The 19,284-nt window shown below is 46.7% G+C and overlaps 1 protein-coding gene across 2 annotated transcripts in view; it reads right to left on the bottom strand.

The window, feature by feature from the left end:
• The window catches only part of COL5A1 (collagen type V alpha 1 chain), a 159,410-nt gene that overhangs the window by 118,053 nt on the left and 22,073 nt on the right, over nucleotides 1-19,284 (bottom strand). For both annotated transcript variants that reach the window (XM_049832115.1, XM_049832116.1), the window contains exon 2: nucleotides 3,809-3,976. In XM_049832115.1, the coding sequence (XP_049688072.1) occupies nucleotides 3,809-3,976 (168 nt within the window). The remainder of the gene's footprint in view (nucleotides 1-3,808; nucleotides 3,977-19,284) is intronic.

The following is a 19,284-nucleotide window of genomic DNA, read 5'->3' as shown; positions in this document are numbered from 1 at the left end:
TAACCATAATGGATGAATTATAGCTGACATTACTCTGTTACTGCTCTGCTGTCCTGGCAAAATAACAATGCCTTCACTGTCATAGCTAGAAATGACCCAGGCTATTGAATGATGTATGAAAATGCATCCATACAGACAGCAATACTAATAAATACATCATAATAAATATGAAGCACACAGAAATTGACCCAAATCCCCTTAAAGACAATGGAGACACCCCCCCAACAACGGGTTTGGGATTAAGCCCTTATAATCAATTCACATCAAATGAGCTCATGCTGAGAGATGCTGCACATCCATCTCTTCACTTAACGGCACCGCACCGATGCCGAATTTGGCTCAGCATCGCCCTTTTACCCCATGGCCAAATCCCTTTCAAATTCACTACGTGCGACCTCCCGCAAGGCAGCGAAGGATTTAAGACCCCAATTCTGCAGAGGGGGCCACGGAAAGAGCTGAGGAGGTCCAGGGTGGGTACAGATCCCTCCATCCCACGCAGACATGCCGACACCGTTAGCTTCACTTGAGCAAATTGCACCTATGGTATGCCCCAACATGCAAACCACTAGAGTCAGGCTGAGTTTCTTCTTTCCTCAGCACCATGACCAGGGATTAAATCTTTTGTACAATCTCATGGTCTTCAACATAGGGACAGCTGGGAGCTCCTTCCTAGCCCAGATCCTGCAGGTGTATCCAAAGGCAGCCTAAAATAAAGAGCCCTGCTGCTGATGTGGGAAGGACAGGAAAGCTTTAGCTGCTTAAGAGAGGGGGGGGGGGGGGGGAAATAAAAAAAAAAAATCAGCAAAAACAATGAGCTGATCCAGTTCCTGACACAAACACAAAGCAGATCTGTTGTGTGAGATGGTGTCATTTCCAGAGCCACTTTTCAAAGGAAAACAGCTCTTCAATGGTGTCACCAACTTCTGGCCTTTTTCTTCATCTGAGAAGACTCTCAATTTTAGAATGGCTTGTTTTCTTGCGAGATGACTCTTCAAGCTATAATGGAGATTTTTGAGCTCTTAAATACATATATGCAGACACCCACAAGCAGTGTGGAGAATACAGAGTTTGCTAGAAGAATGCAAATGACATTTTGCTGGCTGCCACTGAAAACTTCGCCTTTCTTGCCTCTGCTGGAAAAGCACGGTTTTTGCTGGGAAGCAGAACTTATTTAGGGAGCAAGGACAAACAGCATCTCAGCAGATTTTCTCACTCTTGTGGGCTTGAAAAAAAAACCCAGACAAACTTTTATATATATTTATATATATATATCTTGCTTTGCTGGCTGTGGCTGTGGAAGCAGAATGCAAAGCCCATAAAATTACCATCTTAGAAAAGCACCAACTTCTAATTAGCACAAAATATTATGTGCGGTGTACATTTGCCTAGGGTGCTCTATAGCAGAGAGGGAAAGTTATGCTACATCCCACCCGCCTGTTAACATGAAATCACTAAAACCACATTTCCCCTGGTACATTGCACTGCAATTACTTTGTTATCTTTATCTCCTCTCTCATTCATTTGGTGGTGTGAGCTGAAGTCACATCTAGTTATGAAGATGTACTGAGGAAACATCTGTGGATCTGACGGAAAACACGGGGGGTTCTTTACTTTGCTCTTCCCTTCCTCTTTCCTTAGCAAGCAGCAGACTCAATGACTTTGGAAGTCTCCAGAGAGGGACAGAGCTGCTTCAATCACCCCACGGTTGTCCAGATGATGAAATGATTGAAAAGTTGCTTGATGACACCAAGGAAACACCATCCACATCTTCTCACCCAAGGAAGACAGTAGATGCAAACCAAGAACTCAATGAGGACATACAAGTAGCAAGGTGGGACAAAAGCAAGAAAATATCCTACAGGGCTGAGTTCTCTCCTGTGACCACGATTCAGTCCTGCATGCTGTCTTGTTGTGTCAACCTTTGTCAGAAGTGGTGTCATCCAGTCTCCTTGCTACGTTAATTAGCCAGATTCCTCCATTCTTGCTTTTATATCTCATGGTCACCATTGTTTGCTGGTTTCCATACCGCAAAGGCGATCAGGCAAGATTTCACAGTAGCTACAGCAACTACTGGAAAGCTCTCAAACCCAGTACAGTTGTATATTCTAAACTGGAACCATTTCCTTCAAGCACTTCTGAGCTTGACGACACCAGCTGGGCCAAAACTTCAAGTCATTTCAGATACATGGAAAGAGTACATGAAAGCGGTTAAAGACACACTGGTTAGGTTCAGCTGATCTTGTCTTGGGACAGATGGGTGGACTCAGGGGCCAGCGCCCTTGCTGCCTGTCCCTGGGATGAATATTCCCCACATCCACCCGCACAATCCTCTGGGACACGAAGGCACAACTTGGCAGAGGAGTGCAGTTGGGCAGACGATGATATTATCTATAGTCAGAAGGGACTGCCCTGCCATGGGCAGCAATAAAAACAAATGCAGGGTCTGTTCTGTACTTCTGCAGGCAAGGAAACAGGCTTTTAGCTCCTTCACTAAGGGCTGACCATGCCATGGAGGGCTACCCACCCACCGCTGCTCTCACCTTCACGTCAGGCTCTCAGTTTGTATGCAAGACACAGGGTATGCTCCTGCTCACTACAGCTTAAATATAATTTACCTGCTTAGTGTCACAGCAGGATAATAATGAAGTCTGAAAATAACCTTAGTGATAACACATGCAATGAAGGAAATACAGGACTGGAGGATGCAAGCACATCAGCAGTCCAGCCTCAGAGTCCTCATTTAGGCCATTGACAGGCTGGGTCTGATAGATACAGTATGTTAATTAAAAAACATTGGTAGTGGCATGCCACATTACCTCCGATTTAGCTAATGCATTTTGTGTTATTAATTCTCGCAAACACCGAAGGAGAATGTGGCTGTCTGCTTTGCTTAAGTCATACACTGCTTCACAGATGAGTTACACGCAACGTCTTTCCGCCTCATTGCTAAACCTTCCTCGGCAAAGGAAATTTTCTCACCAAACATACAAAGTCCTACCATGCCTACTCCCACCACCCCACGAAAAACAGGGATACAGCAGTGCTCCCACATGGCTTTGGAAGGAAGACTTCTGATGGTGACTACATGTTCAAGACCGAAGCTCTTGGGCAGCGAGTAGTTTGAGTCCATAATGTGTCCAGCCTTTTTACAAGTACATTTTACTCTACAGTAGTGATTGTCCCTCGGCCTGAAAAATTGAACTCCAGTGCATTCTCAGTGACAAATAAAACGGTCAGTAGCCCATATGCTTTTCAAGGGCTTTGTGAACTCCTGCATCTTGTTGGCTTTCTCTAATGAACCTCCGATTTCTTCAAACAACTTTTCTTGGGACATCTGTTCTTGTGGGGCAGTGTATTATCTTTATATGGTGATTATTTGTGTTATGAGAGACACCACAGCCACAGAATAAAACCCTACTGTGCTTGGCACTCCACAAACACAGAACAAAACACGGTCTGCTTTGCTTTGCATCTTCCAAGTCTCTCTCCCCAGCTGGATGTCACTGTGTGATAATGAGACAGTAGAAACTTTCTAGTAGAGGAGGGAACAGATGTAGGCATTGGCCACATCTTCGGCAGTGAAACCCGCCACCATGTGCAAATGCAGTGATAAAAGAACAACTTACTGCAATGTTATTTGATGGCTGAAAATTTGCAGCCCCCTGAAACAACAGAACCACTCCCTGCCAAGGGAGCATGCAAACGCACTTGGAAAACGAAGGAATTACGCAGTGCCCTATATGTGCCTGCGGAGTCTGAGAAAAGGAGCAGGTATTTCCATATGACAAATAAAAAGCTGCAGACTCACCAGGATACAGCTGCTTTGTCGGTGCACTAAGCTGAGCATCTTTTGTTACTCTATAAGCAACGTCTGCTTCTTTCGAAGATCTTCTGCTTGTGCAAAACCCTGTTGTTTTTGTTATACCATCAGGTAAATTATGAAAATCTAATACCTTCAAGAGGTCTGCGGGTTCAGCTGTAAAAAAGAAAAGGAGAAAACAAGAATTAGCAGGCAACAGGACTGGCACTTCCTCATTTCCAAATCAGTATTAGCCTGCATCACACAAATCAATCATCACAATTTTAAAAACAGATGAAATATGGTTTCAATACATCTGCAAGTACAATGTTAATACCAGCTTCAAAGCTGGGACGCCGTACTGCTGGTCAAAGACACTAATTCAATGCAGAGAGGAACAGTTGATCAGCTGTCTGCACTAGGGAGGAATGGAGAATACACTATGTTATTAGCTACGGTAGTTATATTTTCTGGATGTCTTCACCCAATCTCCATCATTCAAGTACATCCTGAAGATTAAGCATTAGACAGGAAATTCATGATCCGAGAGAAAGGCTTTAAATCAAGAAGGTGCCATCGCACCGATGCAAACATTTCCATTCTTTTTTCTTAAGTCGGTTGATCCAAAAAGTTATTTTGAAGCAAATACCTGAGCAAGCTTCCCTGAAGGATTACACCCCCCCCGACAAAACAACCGCACATAAATTCACACTAGCCGGGATAACGGGTAAACCCACAGCCATGCCTCAGCTTATAAACAAGTTCGGGCAGAGCAGCCCCCTGGCGTAGCGCTTTGGTGCTCGTGGGTTGGTGACGCTGCCTGCAGGCTCGCCCAGACCCTGGCAGGATTTGTGCACGGCGTCTAACCCTGCCCAGGGTGAAGCAAGGCGACACGGGGCAGGGATGCAACAACTCCACTGCAGACAGCCAAGCGTCCCCTCCGTAACTCGGCCCAAGCCCAGGCAAGTCCCATCAAATAATTCCCCCTCTCTGCCAGGTATTCCCCACCACGACACTGGGATTTCTGCTCAACAGCCAGTGCATACAAGCACGCAGCCGGACAGCCAACAAAACACACATATTCGCAGGAGAGGAAAAAGCCGCACGGGCATTTTGACTAATGACATGAAGCAAAAGGCTCCTTTCCTCAACAGCCCTCCTCGACTACATCCCATTAGGCTTGTATCCTGAGGCTCTTGCTGCTGCAGACATTAAACTAGGTAATGAAGACAGCCTGTCTGACACCCAGTGCTCCCCACGCCAGCCAAGTCAGGGCTGGTTCACCTCCAGATGTTCAGGTCTCTAGAACATCGATTAAGTAATGCAAGTAATACGTCTCATTAACTTCCTAATCTGGTCTTGCTCACGTCAGGAGAGATGGTATCTCCAGAAATGGAATAACCAGCTCTGACTTTAAACGCTTAAAAGAAATTATTTTGAATTTTGACTCGATACTTGAAGCAAAGTGCTGTCAGAAATGTGAACCACCCAACTCGGCAAACCCCCAGCAGTGCTCAAAGCAAATGTCTGCCCGACAGCTTCATTTAGCCTGGCCTGGACAATATATCACAGCTGTATTCTTTTGCCACTTGATCTATTACTTTCCCCAAAGAGTGATATTATTCCGATCCTCAAGGACAGCCACACATTAGATAGTCTGATGTTTGCAATCATACCCAAGACTAACCCCCTGGGCTGGCGGTCCCAGCTTCCATCAGCATCTCAGGGCATCTTGCCACACTGTGCAGCCAAGGGTGCAAAGCTTATTACCAGCTCACAAAATGATCACAAATAGCCAAGCTGCATTCGGGAAGGTGTGTGGCATTACTGCAGCCGCAGAAGAACGACACATCTCAAAAGGCAGAAAAATACAGGGGGAAAAAAAAAATCTTGCAAGGGAAAGAAAAAGTTGGCCTCATACTGGAATCAAGCATATTACTAGCAAGACCAAGAGAAGGAAAGAGAGGGAAAGGATTTGCAAGGGATGTGCCATATGTAACTGGGTGCATCCATGGGGAAGGGCTGCATACAGCATGTGCATCAGCACTGAACACAAGCACGCCAGCAGTGGAAAGAAACAGCATGAACAGGTCTTTTACAATATAAAAAGTTTTGGTTACCAAGATCAGCCTAATATTTGCATGGAAAATTCATGTACATTGTTAGGCAGTTTTTAGAAGTTTCCACAATCCCGAGAAGTTGGGCCCTCAATGAGAGATTACAAACATATGGCAAATCCAAGTCAACACTGCAGATAATAAACCAGCTGAGCGAGCCTGGCCTGAGCAGCATACAGCTGTAATGTTTCCTCATCTCTCATTCTCGTTAGACGGTATATGGATGACACACATTTGTCTACGCTGTCCTTGCCACTTGGACCTTCCCACTGCCTTTAACCACGTTATTTCACCCAGAAATCTGCATACATACGGCCCTAGCTGCACTTAAGCAACTAAAATTACAATAAAACTCCAGCTCTGCTTCCAGTTACCTCCCTGGGCTCCAAGAGATTCAAGTCAGCCAGCTCCTAAGCTGCCTCCAACATTTATTTAGGGAGGAGAGGGGAAAAAGGCAAAGACAAGGGGGAGGGGATGTGAATTCCAGACTCCTGACATCAGCCCGGTCCCCACCAGGGATGTGAACCTCGCTCACAGCGCTGCACATAAGGCATCCCGCGAAGAGCAGCCACGGTGGGGCCGAGGGGTTTGTAGGAACAGAAAACGTCTGCAGAAGAACCCATCCTTCAAAAGCTGGGCTGCTGTTACGACCAAACCTGTGCGAACATCATCTCCTTCGGCAAGGGAGCCCCGGCTGACACCAGAGCATGGTCATCTCGTAGAAGTGCACAGCGCTGGACAAGTTAAACGTGCTCACGGTCATGATCTTCTAAGCTAAAATCACGCAGCTTGTTGACACGAAGGAAGCGCGACGTGAAAACAGAAGATTTCGCCGGCCGTGTGCATTAATAGAACAACACCACTTGCAAGCCACATTGGCAACCGCTTGCCAAAAGCTCCCCCAGCAGTTATTGCAAGGTGATGGGCATCCAGGGGAGCTGGACCTCCTCCAGAAGCGACCAGCCATGAGCACATCGCAGGCTGGGTGCTCCAGCCCCTGCGCGGAGCCCTCTGAGCAGCCCTCACCCATCACCAGTGCCCCGTGCAGCATTTCTCATTTTTAAAGGATGATCCAAGCACCCGCCTGTGCCGCTGTGAGCCTCCAAACACAACATCCAATTCATCTTCCTCTTGAAGAAAAATCCTCTTTACCCCCATAACTATGACGGATTAGGTCAAAGCAAGATATTAAAGTAACAGCCTGGGTATTGCACAAACTGCAAACTGCAGGTAACCAGCAGGAGAGGAAATCGGCTCTGTTCACCGATGTGCACGAGTCTCACCTCTGCTTGCTCCTGGAAATCAAAGAGGAGGTGAGAAACCACCTGAAGCCCTACAGACCACTTGTGTTACAGTTCACAAAGAGCACCAGTTCGAGTAGGACTTAAGCAGCATAAAAGTCTCCAGCTCTCTCCAGAAAGATGAGCTTCACGCAGGAGCGACTCTTATTCCTGTCCAGTTAATTGGTTTATTTACTTGCCCTTGATTTTTCAGCCAAATCTAAACTCAGCAATCTCCTGTTAGGTGCAATGACAGCATCGTGCACAGAAGGACAGAGACTAGACTAACCAAAATCAGGCCCTACAGGGTATTTCTTACAAGCTCGCACTGGGCTTGGCTTTCATCTGAGAACTGAATTAGCTGTTGCTTTATGAAAGCTTTTTTTTTTTTTTTCCCTTGCCATTTTATGAATAACATTACTATGCAGCATTACACACAGGATCATTCTTTCACTCGAGATGCACAGGGCTCCCTAAAGAGACCAGCAGCTCCGTCCCTGCTGCTCTGGAGGAGGGTGGCAATATACCCAGTACACAGACGCAAACCCCAAGGAGCCAAAATTAGACCAAAATCAGACCAGAGGCTGCCCCAAAAGCCAGCACCCAGCAGCATGTAAAGCCCTTGAACAGGACGAGAAAGGATCATTGCTTCCCGTTTTAACAGAGCAGAGGTGAATGGCTCACTGATGAGCCAACAGTGGCAAAAGGAGGAATTAAATCCCTAATTCCTCCATGTCTCACCAAGGCTTTAACCACAAGGCTAATCTTTGTGTTAATCTGATCCTAAATTATTTAATTACCTGTTAAAACCTGGAACAGAGGCAGCTGGTATTAAGTTTATAACTCCACCCCGACTCAGCCGTGGCCAATAGCCACTTTTTCTTTCTTACACATCAATATTGAAGCAAATTAAGCAGCATTCATTGAAATAAACTCCCTGGCTTTGGGCTGGGCACAGGCTCCAGCCAAAATAGGGTCAGTGTGGCCATTCCCTGCTACCATCAACCACAGCCAAACCTCCTGCTCGGACTCAGCTGTGGGATGCAGGAACAGAAATATCCCCGAGGAACTCAAAAGGAAACCAGAGCATCGTTAATATCCGAAGGTGAATATTAGAGCACACTGAACACCCTTGACTGTGGGCAAACCCCATTCCCAACATGACTAGGTCGTTCATCCCCACCTTTCCTTTCCCTGACTGTTCTTTAAATCAAACTTTAAGAGGAAAAAGAGGCCTTAAGTCTGGCTAATCCTTCAGGACGTGCAATAATAAACAAGGATTATTTTTTTTTAAATGCCATTACACTTGCTAGTCACAGTGCAGAAGAGTGGACAACCAGCCCACCCTCAGCGACTGCAGTGAAGGTCAGTTAAAGACTTTTTCCATGCACCATCTATCACACAACCATTATGCAAAGGTTAAACAGTTTGGTTTCTCCACCAAGCTTCGTATCAAGCCCAGACCCTCCTAATTTTATCTTCCTTGGCCAAGGCATTTTGCTTTGCTTTCAGCAGGGGAAGCTATGCTCCGTGTTTCTGTCCTTGCTTCACTCCCGCAAGGTCTAACGGGTATGAGCCCAAAGGGCACACGCCACCAGTTCCCTGCTTCTCATTTCTTCACCCCCTTGGCTGGTCCCCAGCTTAATGTTCTTAAAAGCAGGAGGGATCAGCAGGAAAATAAGACGCTATACCGCCCTCCAAAAAAAACCCCAACCCAAGAACCTCATGGAAGTGGTGGTGTTCAGTGCAAGATGGACCTGCAGCTTCTGTAGACCATGCTGAAAATCCCAGCATATACAGCATTAGCTAGAAGTCATTAATCTAAGCCATATTTATGCCTCTAATAATCATTTTTAACACCTGAAGCAAAACTCTTGAATAGGCCCCAAACCACTTCATCAAGCATCAGGATACATAAGTCGCTTATATGTTAACATGTGGGTATCCCCATTTCCAGCGTCTGAAAAATTACCAAATTACAAATAACAAACCTCAAAACAATTCTCTCTCCTGTCATTTTGCAAGGTCTTTTAATTAAATCCTTATCCCCAAGGAAATCTGCAATATTTAAACTTGCCACCGAGTTGAAGGCTGAATTTGTTGCAGCCTTCTGCTGGTGACGGTCATCCTCCGTGGCCTCTCTGCTTTATGCCCCAGCATTCAGGGGTGGCTGCTCTCCCCACGCACCCCGCACAGCTCAGGGTGAACTGAGCAACACTAACACGCACCGGTCAAAAGGCAAAGCCAGGCATTCAAAGAGTATAGTCTGGATTCCAGTAAATTATGATGTTTAAACATATTTCTTTTTCCCAACTATATGTAGTCAGGTTTATGAATCTGTTATTAAAGCCCAATTATGCACAAGAAATTTTATAAACCTGTTCTGAAAGCTGCCTCCCAGTTTTTCAGTGTGATCTTCGAGCTTTTCCAGCTGTCATTTGGGAAGATGATTATTATTTATTTTTTTTAATTGCTTCACTTTAAGTGAATCACATGGCTCTAGGAAGAGAAACTTTCAGAAAAACAAGGGAAGAAAACCCCACTAGGTACCCACAAGACCCCTCATACAAATCCCAGCAAGCTGGCAACACCACAACACTATACATCAACTGCAAACTTAACAGTGCATAATTAGCACTTCGGGATAACGAGGACTCAAAGGCAATCCAGCACCTCCAAGCCACCCACCAGCCCGCGGTGCCAGGTGCCCCAGAGCTGGGTACCCAGCATGGGACTGGCAGGAGCACCAACGCTGTTTCTGCAGCACATCTGGAAAGCCTACCCCAATTCTTAATGGCTCTGTTACATTCATTTGCTCGCTAGCGAAAGGCTCTGCCTTGACATCCCCAGAGATCAAAGCTAACCCTTGGAGAACACTCGGTTAATGAGAGCAGCAGATGAGTTCCCACACCGTGCCCAGCCCGTCCCTTCCTCCGAGGGCCTGGAAAAACCACGCATCCACCGATCAACAAGAAAACTACCTCCCCAATCAGGCCAGCGTCCTCGTTGCAAGAAGAGCTGTACCTGCAGCAGTTTGCACGCTCCAAATGAGTTTGCACTTAAATCCACCTCTTCCTCTTCGCAGACCTCCACCCATTTTCCAGTGGAGCAGCAGAGGATGCTGTAGCAAAAAATCGGTGTATTGCTGAGAACAGGTTTGTTTTTCCGACTCGCTTTTGCTCATCTCACTGAAATGGTCAAGAGGACCCTGAAGATTTCAACGGACCAAAAAGCAAAAAGGTTTTAGCAGAGCAGTTTAATCAACCAAAATCGCACACACACCACCAGCGCTGCCCAGTGCAACATGCTGTCCACAAAACAAGAAAGCAGCTGCGCTGCCACACAGCAGCCGTATTACAGCTGTGGCCAAAATTGGGCTTAAGAGGCCAAAGCCTTCTCCTTACACTACCACTGCCACCTTAAGGTACACCTGTAGCTTATTCAGTCTTATCTGACAAGATCAAGCATGCCTTCAGTGTCTTCACTGACCACGTTCCCAGAACTTAGAATCAAGAAAGTCTCCTTTCTTGAACTTTTTGCCTTACACTACCCTTCAAAGTGGAAAAAATTCTTCATCAGCATCCCAAGACGCATTTATTGTGCACAGCTGGCCTGTCATTGTATTAATACAATAACCGAGACATTTGGGTGGCTGGAGAAGGGGTCACCATCCTGTAACAGCGGAGAACCATTTTTCTACATTTGGTTTCGTAACAGCTAAAGGGCATCCACAGACCTTCAGCACTTAATGACACAGCACTTAGTCATACTATAGTTTATGTGCAATTATTGCCAAAGATTTGAGGTCACAAGGTGAAGAGTGAATAAGCATTTATGTTCCCAGCTCATTCCACGTGTCCTCTGCAACTTTCTCATCATTTAGTACGTAACCCACCAGTCTGGGTATTCGTATCCAAGTGTCACATCACCAGTGAAGGAGGTTTACTGGGAAGCAAAGCCTTCCTGTATGAACAAGCAATATAAAACAAACATGCCATCTTACCCCACAGCAAGTAATGACAGTAAATAACATCCATAAAGATTATTTCAAGAGTAGCACCTCCTTGAAAAGTATCTCGAGATCCACAGAAAGGTGGAAAGAATCATTTTCACAGAAAAAGCAAAGCGATACACTGCAGTTAACCTGCCAACAATTAGCCAACTGACTTAAATTGCCTTGTTTCTCCCGCACATAGACCTCTAACAGCATCCAGGCCGGCTGGAGTGGCTCCGTTGTGGCCACCCTGCTGTCCTGACTCCTTAGAGTCAAAGTGGGCAACTGGCCCCGAGGGTCCTGGCCCTCCGCTCCAGCCCCGTGGCCATGCATGGAAGCACCGTGCTCAGGCACCTGCAAGAGCTTTCCCGGATCTCCCTGCCTCCTGAACCACCCACGTCACTTCAGACCTTATCCAGAAGGATAGTTTCATACATTTCAAAGCCAAAGGGGATCGCTATGAACTGATGCAAAACAATAACTGGACTCATTCCATAGATGAAGAACAGGGAATTTATCTTTCTGATGTAAAGGCAGTAGGTAAAACAGTGAGGGATTAAATAAAATTTTAAAAAATAAAAATGAAAAAAAAAAAAGAGTTGGATCCTGGGCTTGACTGCGCCAAGGTAAATTCAGAGATCTGACCAGGGGTTGCCTGAGGTTTCCATCACCACCTCCAAGAGCAGAATACAACCCCAAGCCAGTTCCTGGCCCCAGCTGGGCTGCTGTCTCACCCACACAGCCTTGGCCAAGCCAGTTAGTGCCAGGTCACTCAGTAGATATAAGGTGGATCTAAAACTCCCAGCTCTAATGAAATGAGGTCTACTTATGCCACCAGAAAATCCATTCCCTAACATCCCCATCTCTCATTTTTGTCATCTTTAAGCCAGAAATTCACCAGCAGCTGTGTCCTGAGAAAGTTACAAGAGATAATTTTGGAAGGTACTTTCAGGTACTCAGATGACAAGTATGAAGTGATTACCCTATTTTCCCCAATTAACATCAATAAATCCTGCACAAAAACCATTAGGCAGAGCACCGCCCTGTCTCACCGCATGCATCACCTTCCCAAACAAGAAAGGAAGATTCCGCGGGGCTGCCTGCACACCCAGCAAAACCCCATTCCCGGGAGGAGACGGAGGCTATCGTGTTTTTTTTTTAAGGCAAAAGGTAATTTTCAACCGAAGCCCAAAAAGCTGCCGAGCTGCGAGAGGTCAGACCGGGGTGCGCTCACGCAGCGATGGGGGAGAGGAAGAGCCAGCTGTGACCCAGCACCGCGCTTTAATCCCGACCCGGGAAACCCAGCCAAGGTCAGGATTGCTCCAGGAGGGAGCTGAGCTTCGGCACCGACAGAGCTACTGGCAGGGCAACACGCTGGGTGCTTTACTGCCCTGCGGGGAAAAAAAACATGCCAAACACACAGACCCTTTCCCTTCCGTCTTTACCAGCTTTTGCTGCTTGAAATGCTTTTCCGAGATAGTTTGTTCTTAGTGCAAAATAAACGCTCAATTATTTCCTTTGGAGGACCAAACTCCGACCAGCAAGGCAGAGCGTGCAGGGGGAAGGATGAACCCTTCAGCGCGGTTGGGGTTTCTCTCCCCCCAGCCAGCTGCCCAGAGGTTGAAATGGATGTCTCGGCTTCTAGGAGGAATTAAATACCAAGGGGTAAACGTTCCTGTGCTGAGAACCGTAAGAGACGGCCAAACGCAGATGAGAAAGCTGCTTCACTTAGCGACGTATTTTCATGGAGCCTGGAGTCTCCAGGTCATGCCTGTAGGATTTCAACAATTTCTACTCCTTATCTAAACACTTCTCACCACTGTTGACCTCCTGGCTGCAGACCTCAGATAACTGACTAAAACAAGATGGCAGAGGCCAAGACAAAATATAGACAAAAAGTAGGAATATAAAGTTCCAGTTGCCCTTGCTCAAGCATCCTTTAGATGGACTTAATACAGCCCCTAAAACCTTCAGCATCCCAGCAGCCCAGTAAAACAAAATGATGTATTGGGACAAAGAGGAAAGGCATTTTAAGGAGGAGAAGCAAGAAATCTGAACTGTGGGATCGAAGATATAAAAGTTTGTTCCCTAGGAAGGGGCACAATACAGAAAAAAAAGGCCAGCTACAAAAGGGGTCAGATACTCATCTGGTGCACATCAGCTCATTCCAATAGCTGCAACAGAGCTGTGTCAATTCACATTGCTCTAGATAGCCGAATATTTCACCAATGACTCATGTCATCCCCTTATGGGTTTTTTTTTTTTAAAGGCCCAAATAGTCCCAACTGTGAACAAAGGAAACCATTATGCAGAGTCAGATTCGAAAGATCGTATGCATAATCCCAAAAGGGAAAGAAACCCAGAACTGATACTGGAGCAGCTCTGCAAGACTACATTAAATTCAAAGAATCAAATAATCTTTGTTCCTTTGAGCGTAAATCTTTTTTTAAAAAATAATCAATCATTTGGGTTTCTAACAAAGCAGTGGTGTTAGCAGCTAACAGCAAGCAAAGAGCAGGCCTTTCCTCCACAGAATATAATTAAACCACGCAAAAAAAATCTCTGCTGCAAATGCCACGCAAAACTTAAAGACACAACGCGCAGAAAACAGGCAAACGTTTAGGACTTTGGGGGAAATCCCAGCCCCATTCAAGAGCAGCAAATAACCTGTTCGTTTTAAAAAACTGAGGATTTCAGATTCTCCCCTGGTCGGGGAAAGAACAATACAGCAGTATAGGGCTGGCTCCATGAGCACACGGATTGCTCAGCGGAGGAAAAAGGGTGCTAAAGGGTCAGGGAGGAGGACGGGCTTTCTTCTGACATGGGAACAGCTCCGGCCAGGGCAATTCCTGCCCCACGCCAGCGTGGGAGCCAGGGCACATCTCTCCGCGGGCCAGAGAACGGCCAAGGGACACATCCATCACTGGGAAGTTGGGGACAGCCAAGAGCACATGGAGGAGAGCACCCAAAGGACGGGCTTCTGCCCTTTTCGAGAAGCTGCCGAACCCCAATTCCCACAAATCCTGGGAGAAAAAGCGATGGACAAAATCCAGAGCCCAGGGAAAGGGCAGTCCGCAGAAGGGCTGGTCTGAGGTTGCAAAGCCAATGCACAGCGTCCCTTTCCCTGCTCGCGGGCAGCCTTCCCCATCCCTGCAGGGGTCAGTGGGATTTGCACCGGGTTTCGCCGTTTTTTTTCCCAAGAAGGGGCCCACAGCACAACTTCTTCTCCACCGAAGCAAACCATTGCATCAGCCCCAGCGAAAAGCAGACAGCCTTTTAAGGCAGAGCCCGAGTCAAGCCCTGCCAAACCCCCAGCACGACTGTTCAGTGTCCGAGGAGTTTTTATGGGACTGTCCTGACAGCAAGGTCAAAGGAATAAGGTGAATCACCAGCTTTCGCAGTCGCCCTCGTTGCCTCTGCTCGCACGCCCCGGCCGCGGCGGAGATGCCTCACATACCACCCTGCCCACGGCTCCCATCCCGGCCAGCCCCACTCCCCGGCTTCCAGGGTCCAGGGGGAGCTTTCCAATCCCCCACCAGTTATATCAAGTATTTCTGGGTCACTATGACATTTTGGGAAATTTTCCAGCAGCAGTTTCATTACTGGCAGGCATCTTGCCCTTTAAAGAAAAAACTAAAGGTGAATGGAGACTAAAACTTTTAGAGTTATTAAAACTACAAGCTCACACGCTCAGCAGACCTGCAAAAGGAAATAGTGACAGAGCATGACTCCATCTTCGGAATGATTAACTGAGAGGTCTTCAAGAGAGCTCAGGTTTAGGAGCAGTTTCTGCAAGCCAGACATAAAGCGATGCAAGTTATGTGCAAATGAACAGACACTCTCCTCTCCTCCCCTCCCACCCCAAGTCTCTGGTTCCTTTACTCAAAACCCCCACTTTAAAATCCTTGCAAAGCCCCTGGATTGCCTCAGCCCCAAGGGAGCACGTGGAGATGTACCAGCAAGAGATGGAAATTGCATCCGAGGAGTCTATCATTCTTCGTGAACAAAACCTTGGCCCAGCTTTTTGGAAAGCAGCTCTGCAGGTTTAGCACTGAGGTTTTCTAGGTTGAGGTGGAGGGGGGAAAAAAAAAAAAAAACAAAACCACCTCGCTGTGAGAATTGTCACCTCTGCCTATGGCACCTTGTGCTTTTCTGCAGGAGGTGATGAGGAACCAGCTAATATCTCAGCATCGCCTGGGGACAACCTCTGAGTCGCACTCCAGCATCCCCACGTTGCGCAGTCAAGGCAACCCAACCAAACTACAGGTTTCACTTCAAGCTAATGACAGCTTTAAGCAAAACATTATTTACTGCTTCTATAAGTGATCGTTATTTTCTGGCTCGGGCTTACAGGACATCCACCGCCTTCCCCAGTTTCACTGCGCTGCCGTGGGACTCGCACCTAAGCCAACTGCAGCCAACCCAGGGGCTCCTGCAGCTCTCAAGCAGGTGTGTTTGAAGGGGGAAAAAGGAAAATTCAACCTTTTGTCTTTGCTCTAAGGAGTGCCATGTGTTTCCAGACGATCTGGCACTTGGACGGCATTTGCATTCTCCAAGCACTTTGTAACAATCAACCACTTACAGCTCTGCAAGGTTTAATTAGGGCCTGATCTTGCAGCACATTAAAGTCAACGGAAGTTCTGCAACCAGTTTTAACGGGGTGCAGAATAGTTATTCCTGCAAGGAAGAAAGAAGCTGGCACGCTCAGCTCCCAGACAGGGGGAAAATAATACACGAAAACCTGACATAACAGCCTCTTTGTCAGAGCAAGCGTGAGCATCCTCTCTCAGCCAGCTGCAGCACGCTGCCAGGGCCACCATCTGCTCCAGCCCGCTGCTCTTAGATGCTGCAGCACATCGGAGGGCACCTTTCTCCCTCTTTTTGGTACCCAAAGCTACCTGGCACTGAACCAAGAAGGGCATCCCCTTATGAGGAAACTAAGGAGACGTGGATCAAGGCAGTGGTCTTCTCCACATGACGCCTCTCAAAGCCTCCCAGACAAAAAACTTCCAGAAAGAGAAACAAAATTCAAACAGCTGAACTGGGGTTTTCCTGCAAAAGCAGTATTTTGCAACCCTCTGTGTCATTTTACATGGGTAACCGTCTCCCTGCATCCCCAAAATGTCACTGAGCACTCACAGACACAGGATGAGTTTCATCAGGCAGGCTGGAGCCAGCGTATGGAGATATACGGTCATGCCCTACACGCAGGAAGCCCCAGCCCATCTAAACTGGATGCTTAAAAGCACCCAGCAGCCTACATGAATGTCAGGGCGGTTTGGGAACAGAACACACCACAGTCCCAGCTTTTTCACCTCCTCCTCCCATGCTAGTGGCTGGAAGCACAGAGGAATGCACCAGGAGGCACAAGCACCCTACATCCATATAGGATGACCAATGCCCCATCTCTTCTTGACGCTTCAGGGCTAGAAAAAAGCTCACAGGACCCCTTTCTAAGTGGAAATCTGTGCCAAGGGAAATGGGATCACCCGCAATTGCAGTGCAAAGGGTTACGTTCCCCTCTCGGCATCTTCCAGCAGTATTCAGGGAAAATGGGAGCTGCTGCTGAAGAGGTACCACAGCTGGAGCTGCTGGGACACAAGGACACAAGGGACAAGAGGTAGAGGGACAGGCAGCATCTTCTATCACCTAGGCCAAAAGAGTCTGGAAAGAGCAGTCAAAACGGATAACTTCGGGGGGAATAGTAGCCGTTCTGGAACAACACCCCCTCCACAGCCTTCCCATAGCCATGCCTGGCCTTTTAATTTCTGTTGCGGTGCTGCAAGTAGATTGCCCAACCATGAGCTTCATTAAACACATTAGCACAAGCACCTGCATAATTACAATCAATTCCACCACGGTAAACATTGCAGCTACAGTCACACTGGCAATCAGCATCGCGTGGTTGGCACATCACATCAGCCATTTAAAAGGGAACACAACAACAGAGGGGTTTACTACAGGGCACTACCCCACACCCCGTATAGGTAGCCCAGCTGGGATGCTTCCAGCATACAGTCACTTAGGAGCTAAAGACTCATTTTTATGCACTGCAGGGTTTTTAGTTGTCCATAAAGTTAATGGTACGAAGCATAAGTAATTTTTATTTTTAAATATTTCATTGGATGATTTAAAAAAGCCCAACACTGAATTATTTCCAGCACTACTGTACACTTGAATATTTTGACACAGGGAAAGAAGTGTAAAACTAATCTTTTGTCAGATGTTTAAATCTATGAACACTTAGCATTTACTTTATACCTACATCGGATTTTCCTCATCAAAAAATGTAGCCAGAAGGCAAATTTCAAATTAATATCTGCTTGACTTCACGAAAAGTGTTTCTGAAGCTCGCTTTCTAAAATTCTCAGGAGCATTAATTCCTTTGTGAGTTTATATAGCCCAAGTCTGCACAACACAGGTGCTGCTTTCAAGGCAAGAAGAGCAGGAAGAAGATGCAGGCCTGAATTAACCACCTACAGCCATGAGTTTCATCAGTTCTCAACAAACCCCACAAACCAACCTAAAAGCTGTGATGCCCTCAAGGGAAGTCTGCAAGCAGGGAGAAATCCACCACTTAAGTTACTAGTTCCTAATGATTTTCTCAGTTCTAATCCGTATTTATTCAGCAGATCTTATTCCCGACTAGGTGTTTAAATGGATTTCTTTGTTAATGTCACCAGGGAATGAACGTTATTTTACTTCAGGCCAGTTGAGGTTTTTTTTATGTACCAGCTAGAATAATATATAATCTGTTGATGTCCAAACATGCAGAAGAAAAGGCTTATCCAAATACAACACTCCAGCTCCCATGCCTTTCCGATTTCCAGTCCCATTATAAATACAACAAATACACGGTGCGTTTCCCTACTGCCCAAATTAAGAAACGGCACGTCGTCAGGTTTTGCATTAAAAGCACGGAATCCCTCCCCACCTACCCACAGCTCCCTGGTCCCAGCAGCACCAAATGGTGGAAGAAGTTTATCACCATTAACACTTCAAGTGGCATTAAAGTAATATCAAGAAACTCCTGTTCAGCCTTGAGTGACCCTTGTGATCTCTGACCCTCGGTCATTAGGGGAGAAAGCCAACCCATTAACCGCCTCATACACTCAGAGCAGTATCTCCATTACAAATAGCTATCAGGAACTAATTACCCAGCACCAGCCCCCTCCTCCCTGCACCACCCTACCTGTGACAGGAGACAAACCCTCCCAGACGAGCCAAGCCACTGTCAGAAACCATCTCTCACTACTGGTTCAGGAGCTGATTTAAAGCAGACGATGGATTTTTGCTCATCATATACCAATATTCCCATAAGATCATGGCTTCATCTGCGCCAAACCCACAGCTGCCACTATGGTGTTTTGCAGCACTGACCAAGTCACACAGGGACGAGAACTGATTTTAGAAAATTTGGGTCACAGCTGCATGACCATTTCCCCCCCCACACACCTTCAGATATTTTCTATTAAGCTAGTTACAACGTGATTTGCACATTGACTGTTCTTGGTAATATCTGCTGCACTTAATAGCTGAGATGTCATTTCAGGTCTTTGATTATACATGAAGGCGAATTCAAACCCAAAGATAGCATCTAAATTGAAACATGCTACTATAAAAGCTGAGAAGAAATATCCAAGATACCCATCCAAAAAGCTTTCCCAGGACTCAAACTAACACTGGCCCAGACAAATATTTACATAATTATTCACATGGGTTTGTTTTAAATAAAGAGCCTTTTATTACTATTACTTTGGCATCGACCATCTAATTAGAGGCCAATGACAGTTATAAAAACCACTGCGAGTACTCCCAGCAGTACTGACAAGTGGTACTGGAGTGATGGGCAGCACCAGAGCTGCCGCTGCCCTCCTGCTCGCCCGGGGAAATCGGGAAGGGGGGACTGTTGGAAAAAGGACCATCTCCCTGCAGACACGAGGGGATGGAGGAGGGATGGCTTCTGCCTCCGGCCGACTGCGTGCTGGGGAGATGGAAACTTGATGGGCAAAGGGTAAGAAGTCCCCTGGCAGCAGTAGGATGCTGAGCTCCTTCAATCCACCATTTGCCTGCTCCTGACAGGCAACTGGGAGA

Source organism: Accipiter gentilis, chromosome 29 (genome assembly GCF_929443795.1).
Source record: "Accipiter gentilis chromosome 29, bAccGen1.1, whole genome shotgun sequence".
NCBI lineage: Eukaryota > Metazoa > Chordata > Aves > Accipitriformes > Accipitridae > Astur > Astur gentilis.
The sequence above is the reverse complement of the archived record's forward strand: the minus strand, read 5'-3'. Positions and strand labels throughout refer to the sequence as shown.